At 39.2% G+C, this 18,838-nt stretch overlaps 1 protein-coding gene across 4 annotated transcripts in view; it reads left to right on the top strand.

Moving 5' to 3' along the window:
* Positions 1-18,838, top strand: part of LOC140275161 (ras/Rap GTPase-activating protein SynGAP-like) — a 51,902-nt gene that overhangs the window by 11,164 nt on the left and 21,900 nt on the right. For 3 of the 4 annotated variants that reach the window (XM_072370570.1, XM_072370569.1, XM_072370567.1), the window contains 10 exons: positions 3,755-3,843; positions 3,985-4,106; positions 10,541-10,694; positions 11,019-11,117; positions 11,286-11,546; positions 11,691-12,026; positions 12,165-12,309; positions 15,223-15,367; positions 15,720-15,956; positions 18,415-18,616. In XM_072370570.1, coding sequence (XP_072226671.1) covers positions 3,799-3,843; positions 3,985-4,106; positions 10,541-10,694; positions 11,019-11,117; positions 11,286-11,546; positions 11,691-12,026; positions 12,165-12,309; positions 15,223-15,367; positions 15,720-15,956; positions 18,415-18,616 — 1,746 coding nt within the window. In that variant the 5' untranslated portion in view covers positions 3,755-3,798. The remainder of the gene's footprint in view (positions 1-3,754; positions 3,844-3,984; positions 4,107-10,540; positions 10,695-11,018; positions 11,118-11,285; positions 11,547-11,690; positions 12,027-12,164; positions 12,310-15,222; positions 15,368-15,719; positions 15,957-18,414; positions 18,617-18,838) is intronic. The other variant, XM_072370568.1, reaches the window with a different exon arrangement.

Here is an 18,838-nt window from a genome sequence, read left to right as displayed (position 1 = left end):
AGATAGTGTCTTGAGTGGCTTTTTCAGGTTTCCTTTGCCTGTGACTTCAGCTCACACAGATCATTGGTAGATGCAGGTCATGTCAGCTGTTATTATTGGCATGTATGACAAATGACCAGCCAGCAGTATTTAAGCCTCCAAGCTGGTACACCAGTTTGTTTCTAGATGCCAGGGGTGCGATTTGACTGTGATTTGTTTTATGCGGTGTCTTTGAATTAGGGCATTAAACGACCCCAATTCAAAGATCGTTACTAGATATCTTTATCTTTTAACTATCTCCATACAATTTTTGTATCAGTAAATCTTGAATAGATTGGCTTTTTAAACATGTAAGAAGTGTTCAAATTCCTCTATTGTGTGTGGGCTTTTCTGTATCTACCAATGATTTATGGCATTACTGTTTGGTCTAAATAAGTTATCTAACAAAGGCCCAATCCCAAATGCACCCCTTAGCCCCTCTGTTTTGCTGAGGTTAAGTGCCCCTTTTACTTTAGAGATCAATTCGTAGGGGTTATTTTGCTATTAAATGCTCCCCAAAGTGTCAGTTGTGGGCTAGATGACCTCTGCTACTGGATCCCTTAAAGGAAGAATTGGGTTTTAAGGGGATGTCGGTGCAGGAGCTCTCCTCAGTGTCACGTATTGTCACCCTGTATATTCTCCCACAAAAAGAGGTATTGTGCAAGGATTTAAGACAACAGTGCAAGGGTGCAGAATTAATTGCAATTTCATTTACTGAGAGAATGTGGGCTTCTGCAGTTTTCTCTGGACCCCTGCCGTATTTGACCAGTGTCGACATGTTCAGCCATTTATCATTGTTCAAGGATTTAAGACAACAGTGCAAGGTTAATACTGTCTTGAAAGGTTTCTTGGTTTGGTTGTTATAGCAGACAATATATTTTTGTAAAGGGGAATATGTTAATATCCTCCCTTTCATATGACTCCTTCCTTATTGAAGTTCCATTCAGGATTTTTTTAAGGGGTTTGTCTGGCCCATATAAAGTATCTTTTTTTATACCCAGTCTGTGTAATAAGGCCATTGTTAATGCAGAAAGTGATCCCGCTGATTAACTCTATGTATAATTGTAGGTTTAGTAATTATTGTTTGATGATTGTGTGCCTGGGTTTCATGGAGAGTTGTGTGTTGGCATTTTTATGTAATATCTGCAGCTAGATTTATTTGTAACAATTAAACTGTCATACTTTGGGTTTTTTAAGGCTGTCTAAGTCCCGATCACTCAAATGTAGAGATTGCACCATCCCTGTAGTTAATCTATTGTCTTTTTTCTCTGAAATGAAAAAAAAAAGTCATTTTTATCGTATCAAAGAGTATTAACAAAGTTTCCAAATACGTATTAATAGATATCCTAAAGGTTGAGTATGTTTCTCTAACACCCACTCACAGTCTTCCTCTTTCTGTCTTTCTCTCGCTGTATCACAGTTTGCTAGAGGCTTCTGCCACCCACACTCTCCGTCTTGACAGCAATTTACATTCAGAGGGGCCCAACTGAAAACATCCATGTGTTATAACGAGTCACATTTACTTAGATTGCCACATCTTGCAAGTGACTGTTTTATGGGCAGCTAGATATATGCTGAAAATTCCAGATATATGCTGAATATTCCTCTGCGGGTTAATTTGGAGTGTTATGATTTGCCCCACATGTGCCACAAAAGAAACATTTCCTCCAGCTGAGGAAGATTGCCACTCGTGTCCAGCCCCATAGGCCTGATCACTTCCCTCTGCACGTCTGGCAGAGGCACAGTGTTGTGCTGCATGTTGCCCAGTGTTTTTATCTCATCTTCACCGCGCAGCTGTGTGCCAATATCTTCTACAGTTCAAGTAGAAGCCCTTGGAGTTGTTTCCATGGATACCAAACAATTAGCTGGGTATCAGAATAGAACCTGGAGAGTAGCCTACTTACAGGCTCTGGAAGCGGTGAAATCAAAGCGTGACAGAGAGTCTTGATTCTCTGTTGCAAAACACACAAAAAAATAAAAGCTTCTCTATTATTTCTGAAAAAATTAAAATAACAAAAAGAAGTAAGTGATTGAAAATAAAATACACCAACAGATCATTCACAGGCTGAATGAAGCTGAAACACATTTTTGGCCTTAAAAAAAAACATCCTTTGGCTGAATCAGTGACCTTTTAAGCATGCGGAAGGTTGAAGTTGGTTGAACATTCTGCTTTGTAGATGTAATGTGAATTTATTGTTTTTACCTATTGACATGGTTCATTCCCCTTCCTTTACTGTGTTATTCCAAAGCCTGAACTGTGTGTAGAAATAAGACTAGAAATGAGTAACTAAATAAGCTGGAAATGAATATGCTGGAAACCTGAGGGAAACCTCAATTTCTAGAAGTATGAGGATGAAATAAATGTATGATATGCTCCAAAAGTAGAAATAAAGATTAGGAAGTAATGTGGGAACATAATCTGTACCCTTTAAGCCCCTTACAATGCTGTGCACTGGCCTCTTGTGCTTTGGTGATTCAGAGGAGGTATCAGCTGCAATTCCCTTAAGAAAGTTGCTCATACTTTTATAGATCCAGCAGCATGTTGCAGAGTTTGTACTAGCCTAAAGTCAGACTGAAGCCAGAGGTTCCAACATGACTCACTGAAGTGTGGGTCTTCCTTCCGATATAACTCTTGCATCAAGTTTGTGTGTCATTTTCCACTGGCCTTGGATACACAAAGTTTTCTGACAGCAGTACCTGACAAAAAGCTATTTACGCGGACAACATACAAGCGTCTTTCTCACTGTTCCCTTCTTTTCTGTGACTCCTTTTTCTTTTTTTCTTTTCGAACAGATTATAGCTGTATGTTATTGTTGGTGGTGTTCCTCGGCTTAAGCTTTACTGTGCTGGTACCTTGCTTGTGAGCTGTGTGTGCTTCGTCATGTTCTCTGACGCCGTTTCCTTTTTCTAGCAGCAGCTGCCAGGTAATGACACAAGCTCTGAGTAAGACTTTGAATTACATGTGAAAATGAAATAAAGTTGCTTTTTAGTTAATATAGATTGAATTATAATGTACAAATTCAGTTGAACTGCTATGACCTCATAAAGAGGTGCAACATATTGTGCTTGTAAGTGATGAAATATGACTTGAAAATCTCTCTACTCAAGATATTGAATTATTAATAAACTTAATGATGATCTATTAAGCTGTAAGACCTTTTATGTGGTAACATATTATAACACTGATGTTTTATCCCCTTGATGTTCTGTATATAAAGACATTTTTGTTTCCATCTGCTATCACCTTGTTAAATTTCTCAACAGTTGTTTCAGATATTTCTTTGAATGTGTTCATCAAGTTTTTTTCTGACAATTGGAATCATCACCAAACCCTTAACTCACTCAAATCTAACAATCTGATTCTGTTTCAATGGATTTGTTACATAAAGTATTTGATCATTAGATGTCGTTATTTCAGAATTGGCTGCCAGAATTTAGTAAATTTCAGATCATTGTTGAATGACACGTGAAATTACTCCCAGAATGTATGCAGACACCACTGCAAAATTGGATGGAATTGTATATAAAGAACCCTACAGCAGCTCAATAGTTTTAAATAGCATATCATTTTCTTGCAGTATTTGCACAGGTCATACTTTCACTAAATCCTTATGCCTGTTAAAAAGCCAACTAAAGCCAACTAAAACTAAACCAATGCAAATTTTCCAGGTACAATAGTTTAAAGTGTAAGCATCCCTTTTTTTTGCTGCTTATGTTCTGCACTGTTTCCTTGTAGACCAATCTCGCAGGGCAAGTTTTGCCTCTGTAAGACAGTCAAGCATGGAGACCCCACCCAACACGACTCCACAGCCCTTCAGGCAGCCGGTGAGTACAATAAAACCAAAGAAACCACGGATTGGATTTCTTGGATGTTGTTACAAAGTTAATTCACAGTGTCAGCTGGGATCTCTCTGGAACTGTGCTGCTTTTAAAACGTTGCCTTTGTCTGTCGTGTCAACTATTCAGAGTTTTCTCAATCGAAGATTAAAAGGTTCCATCAAGAGGGCAAAAAGTCAGCCCAAACTTGACCGGACCAGCAGCTTCAGACAGATGATTTTGCCCCGGTTTCGTAGTGCTGACCAAGAGAGGTAAGTAACCTTGATGAGGCATTCTCATAGTCCAGGTCATCATCTTGCCTTTACCTTTTTGTCTAAACGATTTTCAGTGAGCAGTGCTTCCAATATGTTTAAGGTGACAAGACAACACTTTTTCAGATTTCTGGTTCGTCATCAAGCTAACAGATAAACTTTTACCTCCGAATGATTTCAGTATTCATCGTATGGGCATTGTATGAAAAAGCTGAGCAATTCCATGACTGCAACTTAATCAGGAAATGCTAATTGTCTGTGATCCTCACACATAGCACCATCTCAGTAGCTATAATATTGTGTTGTGCTAACATAGAGACACATTGGAACATATAAAATGATTATGCCATGAATTAAGATATGGAAGGAAGTTGGGCTACCACGATGACACCTGTAAAAACCCTCTGAAAATTCACAAACCGCAAGAGCAAACGGAGGCTAAACACCTTTCAAATGGTTGTTTTTTAAAAATTAAAAAAATTTTTTTTTATCAATTGATATTTTTAAACTGACATTGCAAAGCCTCTCGGGAAATATTGGGAGACAGAGATGGAAATAACATTCAGTAAACGTCCAGTAGTCGGACCAGTAACAAAAGGTTGTAACCAGTGTTCTTTCAGTGGTTTGGTTCTAAACTACTTGGTCGTCTCTACTTGTCTATCTGACCACTGTGATCACAAAGAGGGTGGATACACACCATAAGCCTGGTTGTTCATATGGATGGGGAACAGCTTTGAACTTTGGACCCTAAATCCCACTTGTCCAACACATTCGTCTATATTCAGGTAACATGCGAAACAACAGATGATCTACACACTGGATTATATCTTCCAAAAAAGTTCAGACTGAAAAGGGAACATGTAAACTGCTGACTGGAATGACAAATAGCAAGTTATAGGAAGATATGAAAATAAAAAAATCTGTTTGTTAAAATCATGCTGATATAATTTTTGTACAACATATGATATGAACCAATGCACCACCGAATACAGCACATTATTTCTTCTTTCTAAATCAACCAGTCCCCATCGGCCCAGCCCACTTTTCATAACTACATTCACCTGATTTCCTCGTCGAATTGTTACATTACAAAACTAAAGTCGACTCTTTGCACCCAAGAGCCACTTCGGTCTTTATGTGGCTGAAGCAGAATGTGGATATATCTTTGGCTGCCAGCAGGGCTCTGATGAGCTCTCACAAAGCCCTTCACTCTTACCGTGTCTCCTTATCAACCACTCTGACAAAGGCAAAGCCCTGCTGGATGAAGGACATTGCCTTTAGTGGTGCCTTCACTGATGATTTCAGACTGCTTTCAGGCAGGGACAGAAGATATTCATTTGAATGGTATTAATAGAAGTGTGAAAGCAATTTATCCAGACATTGCAATGCTGCCGTCAGAGCGGTGATGTATTACAAATGAATGCAAAATAAATCTATGCTGTAAAAGCTTACTGAATCAGGAGGATGTATTGTCAGTAAATGGGACACGTTGGTTTGTTCAGTGCATTTTATAACTGCATCTAATTATATGTAGTTTTATCTAAATGATCATTTAAAAAGGGCTTCTTAGTTTCTGATTTGATTGAGTTATTCAGCGGTGTGTGAGTGATCAAACTGTTAAACCCTAATTTGTGCAAATTACAAAAGTTATTCCTCAAGTTTTAGTGATTTGGATTGATTGGAAAATCACAATTAAATACCACAACAATGAATTGCTGAGCATATAAAGGTTAAAAGAACATTTTCATCAGTAGAAATGAAGCATGCTTCTCTCTGCACAGGAGCAGGATGCTGATGGAGGCAACTTTCCCTTCACCTTTTGATTTTGGAGGCATTTTATACCCTTGGATCACAGATACCACTCCTCACTGACATTTATTCAAATGAGTCTCATAACAAAATATTTCAGTCATTAAATGCGGGCCCTCATCAGAGATGCTCTAATGATGATACATCTTCAAGTTGCTGACCTTGGTGCACAGCAGATTTTTCATCTACGTTTTGGTCCAACTAAAGCTGTTTCACACGTAGGCTGAAGCCTTATCCCTTTTCTAGATGTGTTCTGAGATGCTTCACGTGAGAACGCAAACTTTTTCAAAGAGCCCAACCGGCTGCTTTGTAAGAAGTTCCACCATGTGTGAAAACAGCAGGTAGCCCGCAGCAGCATTTACAGCCATAGTGTGCATGCTGATAAGAGTTCCTTCGTCATCTTTTTTTCTGCTGACCTGCACATTGCTGTCCACTTGCTTGTCAATATTTTGGACACATTCTAATGTGATATTGATATCAACGCAAATAAGTCATCAGGGCGCTTCCTTTGCCACTGTTGGGTGCAAACAAACAAATTTCCTCTCAGTACTTATTGCTTCCCCTTCTCTCCACCCTGGTGCAGTTTTGTAGTTTTTCCAGCTGTGAGAACACATCTCCTGCAGATAATCTCTCACTGGAAAGTATGTGCGCGGTCCCCAACTGTGGAGAAAGACCCAACCCAACTTTTCATGAAACCCTCAGATGTTTGTGTGTTGAAACAGTGAGTCTCAAACTTAAAGCAGGGCCAAAGCTCTATGATGTTTCCTCTGAAACAAAATGAGGACGGCAGACATGCATCTTGATGCATCCTGATTGGCCGCAGCATTTGTGGCCAGCGCTTCCAGCCACCTTTTACTTGTAAGAAAGGAAAACCTCCTTAAACAAAATATCAGTTATAGAAGAATATTTTTATACTTTAAAGTGATTTATCCTTTTAAGATTTTTACTGTAATTTAATCAGATTTATGTTTCCTGGTGATACTAGATTTGTATACTTTGTGATAAAATCCAGCTTGTATTCTTTTCACTTTTCAGTCAACCCTGGGCAGTCGAGACAGCTTCATGTATAAAGCTCATTTAAAACAGCTTTACAATAAAAAAGAAAAACCAAAGCAGCACAAATATGAATAAAAGACAAAAAACTGACATAAGATGGATAAAAGTAATAAAAATGATAACAATCAAAAAAGAAAAGAGGACTTTTGTATGGAATTAAAAGGCCAAGATGAAAAAACGGGTATTAAGATGAGACCTAAAAACAGGTGGTGTTGGAGCCAGCCTTATTCCATTATTCTGTGGCTGTGACTGCAAATGTCTAGTCTGTCAGACTTGACTTACAGGTGACTAAAAGCAAAGAATTCAAAGACCTAAGTGATCCGGTACGCACGTTAGGTTGTAAGAGGTTGAAAAGATAAAGGGAGCAAGTCTGTTAAGTGCTTTCTAAGTCAACGATCACGCCTTAAAATCAATCCTAAAACATACAAAATGTGGAGCCCGGTTGGAAGCCAGCATATTGGTAAGTGCTGAATGAATTTGTTTTTTTCAGATAAATGTTTGGAGTCATTTTCATTTCAAAAAAAGAAAAAGACGAAAAACTCAAAGAAGCTAAATTCTCATGCACAATCCAGATGAGCGGCGTTAACATTATAGTTTAGTTTATCAAGTCTGTGGGATTTTTAACATTTCGTTTTAAACATTTTTATTCTCCTTTAGCCAGTCTTGTCAGGATGCTGTAGCCTGACAGCTTTTTCTTGTTGCGTGTTCAGAAGTGAGGTCACATCCCAGTGGAATCTCGCTTGCATTGTGATCAAAATTTTATGCAGTCCTCACACAATCCAGTCACGACGCACATATGGGAAACGCTAAGATGAGGTGTGGGAGAGAGTAAAAACATAGTGCTGACGGCACACTTTCCCATCGCCACAGGAAATGCATTATAGACATTTTTAGGGTGGGCGGGTAAGGATGTCCAAAGAGGAAAGGATGTGATGAAAGCTTTTGTTCTAAAATGTGGGAGCCCACTTTAAATCTTAAAACATAGCATGTATTAACCCAATGGGTTCTGTGCATGCAGCACTGGCAGACCTGGTGGGGAAGGCTAAATAATGTTGGGGGTTTAAGTGACTGCCTCAATCAGCACGCTCTCACCACAGCCGCTCACCGCTGCCTGAGACAGCTGACTTCACAGCCTGCTTTGAGTTCTGCCCACACAAGCTTAATTCACTCTCAGTAGTGTTAAGTTGACTTTGCTATAAACCCATCCAGCTTCACACTTTAGCTTTCCAACGCAGCTGCTCTACCTCTGCTGCCAAGCCGGTTGGTTTACCAGAGCATTTCTCATCTGCTGCATTCTGCATCGACACTGTCAGCTCTTCAGACCTGATTGCTTACTGTAGCTTTTGGCCACTTTTAGTCCTCTTGTCTTTCTTACATAGCAAATCCTACAATTGTCCATTTTAAGTTCTTCTCCAAAGGTTGATGATTTGAACGCAAGTTTAACTTTTTGTCTATTTAATTTTTTATTGCTTTTGAATGAACCTTTGTAGCTGTTTAGTATCAATTCATACTCTTATAGTATGACCAAATTAACTGTATTTTGCCAGTAGAGCATAACGCTACTTTGCATTTGACCATCAAACAAGGGATGTCCTCTGGGCATCCATAAGACATTTACAGCATTAGCTCTTGGTTCCTAGTGCTACAGGATGTTAGCAGAACTTAACAGTAACAAGTCTTTGTCTTGTGTGTGTATTCATTTGTAAAAAGTATATTTTTCAGTAGAAATGTGCCAGAATACTAATGCCAAGATTATTTTCAACATCAGGTACCAAAACATAAAGGCATTTATGTTTGGGTGTCATTTGAATTGTATACATGGCTTAATGAGTTGCACATTTGACTACAATGTGGGAGAGCAGAGTTTGATCGGTTGCTCATGCATCCTTAGATAATTTGCTGCCCTTAAACATTTGTTTTGAATGGCTTACAAATAACGTTTCTGTCACAAAAAGGGAACCCTATGCAGCAACATATGGTTGATGTTCTGAGGGGACCTTTAGTGGACATACCAGAGACATGTTTTTTGTTTGCTGGTAAGCCTCCATTTGCCACAGCCAGAAAGTTTACAGCTGAACCTGAAGGTTAGGAACTCCCTGATTGGCTGAGAAGGTTACACACACATTCTGTTTCAGCAGAATGTGTTCAAGGGTTTCCTTGATGTATTTTTCATTTTACAGACCTTGCTTTGCCTTGGTTCACCTTTCTGCCTTCAATTCCACTTTTCTGTTCCCTTGATAGAAATGTTCTCCTGTAAAGGTTATTTCATGATCACTCTACACACCCCCATCAGTCGTCCTCTCACACAAACACGAACACTTCCCTTTATATTTAGTATTTTTGTAGACTGAAAGAGCTGAGCTGCTCTTAGTTGACATCTTTGCCCCACAGTTGGTAATACCAACATTGCATTTGATTTTTCAAGTTCTAGTTTTGTGGTGTGAGGCGTTCATTGTCCTGGAAAGGGCATACACACATTATGTAACAGCAGGCCTCCAGGCACAGAGGTATAAAAGCCCCCTCAGCAGATGTTTTGCATAATTTTGGATCACATTGTGGATATTTTACATCTCTTTGTGGTATCTTGTGTTATCATGACATTTTGTGTCTGATATTGACAACTTGGTATCTAATTTTGTTTGATTTGTTTCACAGTTTGGTTACTTCATCTAAAGTTTCATTTGCATTTGTGTGGTCATTTTATTTCTTTCTGTCCATGTGAATTTACTTCATTCAGTTCATTTATTAACATAGACCAAACAGAAGTGGCTCAGCGCCACATCAGTTTGTGTTTAGTCAAAACCAAAGAATTGTGAAAGGAATTGTTTATGTATATAGATTCGTAACAACAGCGTTATTGGTAAGAGCGATGCGTTCCATCGCTCCTGCTGACAAACACACACACACTTTGTGACTACCTCCAGTTCAGGAGCATATCAGCAGCACGATAACTTCTATCCCTTATTCTGCCTCTGCACCTTCTCTCAGGACACCGCTGTGTAACAATGGTGCATCCTTCCTGCCTTTAAATACATCTCTATGATTCTTCTCATGTTGGTCATTTTGTGTCTCATATTGTTTATTTTATGTCTTTTCATATTTATCTTGCATTTCTTCATTAATGTCCTCTTTGAATATCATTTTGGTGTTTTTTTTCTGGCCTGAGCCTGTTAAACTCAACCATCAATTGTTCTGTGGCTTGGAGAGGACGTTGCTGTTTGGAGATGCTGTTGCTACGGGGATGTAACTTTGTCTGTAGCAATATGTAGGAGGTTGTGGATGTCAAACTAACATTCACATTGATGCCAAGACTCAAGATTTCTCAGCACAATACTGCTTTGTAACCAGATGATCATTGTTACTCATGTTGTCTCTCAGTGGATTTAATGTCGTGGCTGATGAGTCTACAATATGGAGTACCATGAGCTGGGTGAATAGAGCCAACTGCAAACACAATAACTGATGATATAGTCTTAACTATAGAAATCATACAGACATCATACTGAAGTCAGAGGGTGAAAATATCTGTATGAACTCAGAAAGTAAATCAAGTCTTCTTCTCTCATTAGGACACGCCTGATGCAAAGCTTCAAAGAATCCCACTCCCACGAGTCCCTTCTCTCCCCCAGCAGTGCTGCAGAGGCTCTGGACCTAGTTTTGGATGAAGATGCCATAATCAAACCTGTCCACTCAAGCATTTTAGGACAAGAGTACTGCTTTGAGGTGTGCTAAGTTGTTTGAGCTGCAGGTTTCACCTGCCTAAAACTGGCTTTTAATCATACTGTAATTATACAGCACTTGAGGTATTACTACAAAGCCACTTTCTACCACTTTTGAAACTTATATAGTTGAGGTGACCTATTCATATCAGTATCAATTTGCTTGTAATCTGCATTTTTGCATCTAGATATCACCACATCCTCTCTACACAGTGTTACTTTAATAAAAAAAAAAAAAAACTGATTAAAGTCATTGTCAGAAGCAGACATACAGTGAATATTTCATGATGATAAGATTCATGAGTGAATCATATACATTTTTCTGCAGGTAACCACTAATTCAGGGACAAAATGTTTTGCCTGCCGATCAGCTTCAGAAAGAGACAAATGGATTGAAAATCTGCAACGAGCTGTCAAACCTAACAAGGTAGATTCAGTGTAGTAGTAGGTTTTTTATTTTTTTATTAAATTTGGACATTTAAGTCAATGAATCTGATTAAAGATTCATTGTTTAAATGAACCCCAAGCACTTGGCCTGTCACATTCAATTTTGCTCAGACAGATGTAGATAAGGACTGTTATAATGCAGTAATAGAACTCCTCGTTCCACTTTCAGGATAACAGCAGACGGGTGGACAATGTGCTCAAGTTGTGGATCATTGAGGCTCGAGATCTACCAGCTAAGAAACGCTACTATTGTGAGCTGTGTCTTGATGACATGTTGTACGCACGCACCACCAGCAAACCCCGCACTGATACCGTCTTTTGGGGGGAGCATTTCGAATTTAACAATTTGCCCACCATTCGTAGCCTTCGTTTGCACCTTTACAAGGAAACGGACAAAAAGAGACGCAAGGTAAAGAAAATATTTCAGTAAAAATGTTTTAATATATGTATATATACATATATATATACACATCTACATATAGATATATAGATAGAGATATTTATATATATGTAGATATATAGATAAACATAATGTTTTTTGTTTGCAAACCAGGAAAAAAGCACATACCTTGGCCTTGTCAGCATCCCCATATCCAGCATCACAGGGCGGCAGTTTGTTGAACAGTGGTACCCTGTGATCCAGTCCAGTGTTCTGGCAAAAAGTGGTGGCGTTGGAAGTACCAAAGCGATCAATGCATCACTGCGTGTCAAGTCTCGCTACCAGACAATGAATATCCTCCCAATGGAGCTGTACAAGGAGTTTGCCGAGTACATTACCAACAACTACCGAACACTGTGTGCAGTCCTGGAGCCGCTGCTGAGTGTGAAGAGTAAAGAGGAGGTGGCGTTTGCTCTGGTGCACATCCTTCAAAGCACAGGGAAGACAAAGGTACACAAAGATTGCATGTTTTTGTCCTAAACACCCGCTTTTGATGTCTGTCAACACCCTGTGTGTCGAAAGTTTTTTTTATTAGACTAAAATTTACAAGAAAATGTCCACTAAACTGGAAATGCAATCGGTCCTCAGGAGTTCCTGTCCGACATGGCGATGTGTGAGGTGGATCGATTCATGGACCGTGAGCATTTGATCTTTCGGGAGAACACACTCGCTACAAAGGCCGTGGAAGAGTACCTCAAACTAATAGGTCACAGATACCTCAAGGAAGCTATTGGTAAGACTGCACGTCGCTGTGTTTATTCTCAGTTGCGGGTAAATCAAAAAATTGAATAATCTAAACTAGACAAATTAGATTTTAGCACAAAAAAATTTAAGCAATGATAATGCATAAAAACAGAAGAATAGAATTGGACAAATGATATTGGTGTGTCAGATAAAGAAAAATCAATCAAATCTAATAAAAGGCTCTGATGAAAGTATGTTTGAAGGAGTGATTTAGAAGTGATGAGCGATTCTGCTGACCAAATCTCTTGGCAGCTCATTGCACAGCTTTAGAGCCCTCACACGAAAATCTCTGTCACCTTTGGTTTTTAGCTGTGTTTCAGGCACAGACAAGTGGATCTCAGAGTGCTCGCAGGCGTGTATAAGAATGGGAGGTGAGATATAAAGCTGGATGAGAGGCTATTAAAAGCTTAAAAACGTCTACAATGAAACCCTAAAATCAATCCTAAAACAGTCTGGATGCTGGTGCAGGGGAGCCAATCCTGTAAAATGTGTTTTATGGTCATATTTCTTGTTTCTTGTTAGCTGTCTGGCAGTCAAGTGCTGTACAAATTGGAGTCGGTTTATGGATTTATTGTTGAGACAAGTAAAAAGACTGTTGCAATAATCAAAGCATGAGGCAACTGGGGCCTGCAATCTGGACTCTGCACGATTAAATTATAATACAGTGTTTTAATCAATATTACTAAGATGGTAGAAACGTGATTGGAACAGTTTAGTGACGTGGCGCGTAAAGTTTGAAGAGCTGTCAAACTGCACACCAAATATTTCTTGCAACAGCTGCCACTTGGTAAAAATAACTGCGACATCTATGTTGAATTTGTATTAATCTTTAATTGTAATCCATCATCCTTTTCTCTCATTACTCTTATTTGTAGTGGTGTCACGTCAGCAAATGGGAAACATGTTGAGTAGCATTTGTGTCACAGCATGAAATTATGTTTTTTTTTTCCCTGAAGCATTGTGAAATCAAATTTTCCGTTAAGGATAGTGCAACTAATGCAAAAGTTCTACTGAGAGCAACAGTTTTAAAGCTTCTCTTGTTTCATCGTTATCATGTTAAAAGTGCACAAATAGAAGTTATTGTTTTTGAGTATATAAATCATATCATGTTTGCTAGTTTGAAGTCTTCTTCTTCACTACTTTTTGCAGGGATGTATGTGTATGCAAACCTGCAACTGTAGCAATGTTAGCTAAGGTGTAGCTATCGTTAACATCGCATTACCTGCTCGTGACACTGTAGAGAAAGTTGCCGTCTAAAGGTGAAACAAGTCCAAAATTAGGATTTAAAATGGGATTTTATGGGATTTATATTTTGATTTTATAAGCACAGTGTCGTTTTACAACACCGCAATCCTCTAATGTTAAAGATAAGAAGTCTTATTTCAGCTACGTTTACACATTTGATGATCACTCTGTCACATTTTATGTTTTGACATTCTTGTTTTCTGGTTCTTTCTTATGTTTTCAGGTTCTTGTCATGTTTTTCCCCCTGTCACTTAGTTTCACCCTAGTCACCTGTTTTCTGTTCCACAGCTGCACCTCATTGCTAATCACCTCCCCACAGTATTTAGTTTCTAGGTTCAGTCACAGTCTTTGCAAGATCCTCACCTTACCTTCCAAGCTCACGCCACGATCGTTAAGTCAGGTTGTGCCACCATAGTTTCCATAGCCTTGTTTATTTATTAATCATCTTCTTGTGTTTGTGCCATAGTCTTGTCATGTCTTGTTTTTTCCATCGTTAAGTATTTTTGATTATTATTTCTGTTTTGCCTTTGGAATAAACCCTTTTTTGATTTTGAGAAGTCTGCATCTGGGTCCTCCCTTCTACGCACCGCAGCCGTGACACACTCACAGGAATTTAGAAATGGCGGAAAGTCTCTTATAATTTTCTTTAAGTTATAAAAGTCTCTCAGCTGCTGCTCCATTTCTCCAGCTACTTACTAACTCGACCTCACGGCACATAACAGACAGCTAGATCCTGTCCCCAGAGTAATATTGACAAATCTCTCCTTTATGCTGTAGCTATGGTTTGTCCTAAAACTTTACATGTGTTGTTTGTCCATTTTTAGCTTTTAATTACCGAGGGGGCCATCCTGTAGTGTTTTTTTTTTCTTCATGGCAAAAGCTTGAAAAATTTACAATTTTGAGTTTTTAGGGGATTATTAACAGCTAGTGGGATTTTAGGCTGACATTATCTCTGATGGCCAGCAGAGAGCAACTGCTGTGGGTTAAAAAAGACGTTAGTTCATATAGAAATGGCTTCACTTCCCATTTGATTTGTGATCTCAGTAAATACTGTATTAATACTGTCTTAATAGCTACTTTTGTGTATTTTTAGATCAAATATGATGTCCATTTTGAGTAGACAAGAAAGCATTAGGATCAGGCTAGGTTGTAAATGATAAACTGCTTACCAGTGAGAATTCCTTGATTCCATGGTTCTGTGATAATAAAGCTTGCTTGTAATTTCAGGTTTCGAGGTAACTAGGATCGCAATAGCTAAAACGCCTCACAGTGTGAATCCACAGACCAAAGAGCAAATTTACAGTAGTTATGTCAGTCTAGTTTATAAGGCTTACAGGCTTATCGGAAAAATGCTAAACCATCAGAAGATATGTGCATCACATTTTTTGCAGCCATGCAAGACATTTTTATTTCCATGCCTATATTGCATTAAAAGCATAAATGTTCATAGTGATGCATGACGATTTACTAAAATGGCCTATACAGTGGTGAACATGTTGTGACGTGTTTGTGCCATTATGCTTTTTTTCTTGACGTCAAAAAGACGAAGTGCCTAATGTCTGTAAACCTTGTTACTAGTTACTAGTAAATTTAAGAAGTACAGCTGTATGACCAGTTTTGCCCTTATCCAGAAGACACCATGTTCTACAACTTTCAGGTGATTTCATTCGAGCCTTATATGAGTCTGAGGAGAACTGTGAGGTGGACCCCATGCGTGTCCCACCATCAGTCCTCGGCGACCATCAAGCCAACCTTCGCATGTGCTGCGAACTTCTACTCTGCAAGATTATCAACTCCCTCTGGTCAGTTTTTCTTTACAGAAATTGAAAGAAAACCGCACATGTACATCTCCTGTCCTCTGGGTGTCTGCGTGTTTTAGATGTTTTTCTGGTCCAACACACTTGATTCAAATGAGATGGCTCTCCTCCACAGCTTGCCCTGGAAATTTTGTGCAATCTTGCTTATGATCCATTTGAGCCAGAAGTGTTGAAACAGGGAAATGTCTTGTTTTGATCCACGTGATTTGAATGTTTGAGTCTTTTTAAATTCCTAAGTTCTCTGAGAACCACATCACTGATAAAAGTAAGATTTGATCTGGCATTACATCTCACTGTTTTCCCTGACACTTGTATTAAACTCTTGTTCCTGTTTCAGCATATTCCCCCGAGAGCTGAAGGAAGTTTTTGCCTCGTGGAGGGCCAGATGTGCTGAGCGCGGAAGAGAGGATCTCGCCGACAGCCTCATCAGCTCCTCCTTGTTTCTTCGCTTCATGTGCCCCGCCATCATGTCGCCCTCCCTGTTCAACTTAATGCAAGAGTACCCCGCTGAACGCACGTCCCGCACACTTACACTCATAGCCAAGGTGATGCAGAACCTGGCCAGCTTCAACAAGTGAGTGTTTTATCTTCACCTGTTCTCTCACACTGATTTGATTCGGTTCATTTTTAGATTTAGACTCAACGCTTGTATCGGGTGGGATGCATGTCACAGGAAACAGGGAAACAGAGGCTTGCAGCTTTGACTGTGAGGGTATAAGCTGTTACTCATACACAGCGAGCTCAGAGCTCCGCTGCTGTGACACATTTGTTCGTGCGTCCACTTTCCACATGACATTTTTTTTTTTTAAATATTACAAATTCTTCTGGCCTTAATAGGCCCCTGTGCTTAAGACATCAAAAGTTTGATGTAGGTGGCGGCACATTTTACTAGACTAAATTAAAGAACTTTTGATGTAATACTCTCAAGTTCACAGCTGTCATAAGATTCGGTACCTTGAAATATTGTAATAAATGTCGCACAATATTTAATAAACTGAATGTTGCTTTTAGTGAAGTTCAATTTTGTGCTCCCAGCTTCTCCAGCAAAAGGATTTGGGCTTTCAAGTTTAACATCTTTGGATTTTAGACTTCTGTTCTGACAAAAGAAAATGTCCAATATATTTACAAGCTGCATTTTCAAATGTTCTGGAAGTGACACCACACCGAATATGTTTGAAAGTACATTAGTCTCAGCAAAACATAATAAATTGTTGTTTGTAACTTCAGATAGCTGAGAAATACAGTATATATTATGTTAAACAATGTAGGCAATGGTAACATAGAGGGTCATATTGACTATTGCTCATTCTTAGAAATAATGCTATGGAGAACCTAAAGTGCCTTGCAAAAGTATTTTCCCCCATGTTTCCTTTTTAGTTTTGTTACAACCTGGAAGTAAAGAAGATTTGTTCTGTGATTTTATGTTATGGACAGTGCAGCAGTGCAGTGAAGAGAAATTGAAAGAACATTTTTTTAAAAACAAACTTGAAATGAGTATGTGCATATTTATTCACACCCTTTGCTGCCAAAACTAACATCGAGTGCTGCAGTTACCTCCAGAAGTCTCATGATTAGTTCAGTCAAGTACCCCAAGTACCCTAATGGACTGCAACACCACAAAAGTGCCACCAATAACCAAGCACCCCAGGGAAACCCAAAGAGCTCTCATAATAACTCAAAGTCAAAGTCCTGGAGAGTTACAGATTAGGGATGGGGTTGTGAAAAAAAAATATATGAAAAGCTGAGTATTCCCAAGAGCTCCATTAAATCCATTATTAGAAAATGGAAAGACTATAGTGCCATAACTAACCTGCCAGGTAAGGGCAGACCAACAAAACTCACAGACCAGAAAAGCAGGGCATTTATCAGAATGACAAGGAGGGCTTATCAAGGGTAAAACAGAACGAGCTGCAAAATTTCACAGCAAAGATTCAGTCAGGCGTTTGGGTTGGATATATCCAACATCATATGCATTCAGACGTATTCCTTTTTCCTAGTGCTGCTCAAAATAACATGCACTAACTGCCACTTATTGGCCCGTTGCCTGTCATAATGGAAGCAATGATGGATGTCAACAAATGCAGGCAAATTCTAGTTTTCCAGAGAATAGAGATTGAGATTTAGATTTACCTTTTGGCTTGAAATAAACACAGTGCTGTGGCAACACTCAGGTGGTGCACGTGGAAAGATTTAAACATCTTGGAATGGCCTGGTCAAATCTGTGAACTCATTCTGTTTGACAACATGTGCTGTAATTTAAAGATTGCTGTACACCAGCAGAACCCATCCAGCTGGAATGAGCTAAGGCAGCTCTGCTTTGAGATATGGACAAAAATCCCAGTGGCTGGATCTGATAATGTTATGGAGTTATACCCCTAGAGACCTGCAGCCTTAAATTACTTCACCTTTGAACCTTAAAAGTGAAAAGAACAATAGTGTTGAGGTGCTCTTCTGGGTTAATGTCCTGTCTCTGAGTCTCTTCAGGACTTTCACAGTTTTCCTGAAGCACTTGTGTGTTTTCTTGGTATTATTAGGTTAATTGTTAAAATGTGAACCTTCATTCCTAGCCTGAGATACTGAAAAATGTTTTCCCCCAATATTACAACTTTCTCTCTAACCTAACTGATCTCCCACGGCCTACTTTAAGAAAACATCCCCACAGGATAATGCCTCCACCGCTGTACAACTACATCACTGTAGTTTGACTGTGGGGATGGAGCTACTGAGGTGCTGCTTAGTGCCTGGTTTCTTCCACATAGACTTTTGGGAACTGTGATCAGTTAGTTGAATCTTATTTTCATCAGATCAGAGAATTTTGCTCCAGTCTGAGGAAACTGAGATGGCTTCTGGTTGTTATGTTGTGAGGGATGACTTCTGCCCATCCAATTGACCATAAAAGCCTGATTTATGGAGTGTTTTTCTTCTGTGCCATATAATGTGTAAGCATTAGATCAGTCCCTTGATAGTATAGTACATTTCCTGCTTCTTATATCTTCACGTGTCCTGTCATGATTTTTTTGTAATGTGTACAGATTTGGACCCAAGGAGGAATACATGTATTTCATGAATGAGTTCCTGGAGATGGAGTGGGGTTCCATGCAGCAGTTTTTATATGAGATTTCCAACATGGACACTGGAGGAAACGCTGGAGGGTTTGAGGGCTACATCGACCTGGGCAGAGAGTTGTCCATGCTCCACAGTTTACTGTGGGAGGTCATGGGCCAGCTTAGCAAGGTGGGTGGAATAGCACAATGAGTTCAATTACACTTACACTAGGAACTTTGAGTATTCATGTGTGTGTCTACTGTTAAATAAAAATGTTCCCTCTGGGTGATAGAGTTTAGATAGATACAGACAACACAATGATTTATGAACGTGCCACTCCGAAACACCAAGCAGCATCTTTATTTACACGGGCTTTGGATAAAATAGCCGATAGGACGACTCATTCATGAT

Source organism: Leuresthes tenuis, unplaced genomic scaffold (assembly GCF_036924035.1).
Source record: "Leuresthes tenuis unplaced genomic scaffold, fLeuTen1.0.hap1 SCAF_18, whole genome shotgun sequence".
In the NCBI taxonomy this organism is placed as follows: domain Eukaryota; kingdom Metazoa; phylum Chordata; class Actinopteri; order Atheriniformes; family Atherinopsidae; genus Leuresthes; species Leuresthes tenuis.
The sequence above is the reverse complement of the archived record's forward strand: the minus strand, read 5'-3'. Positions and strand labels throughout refer to the sequence as shown.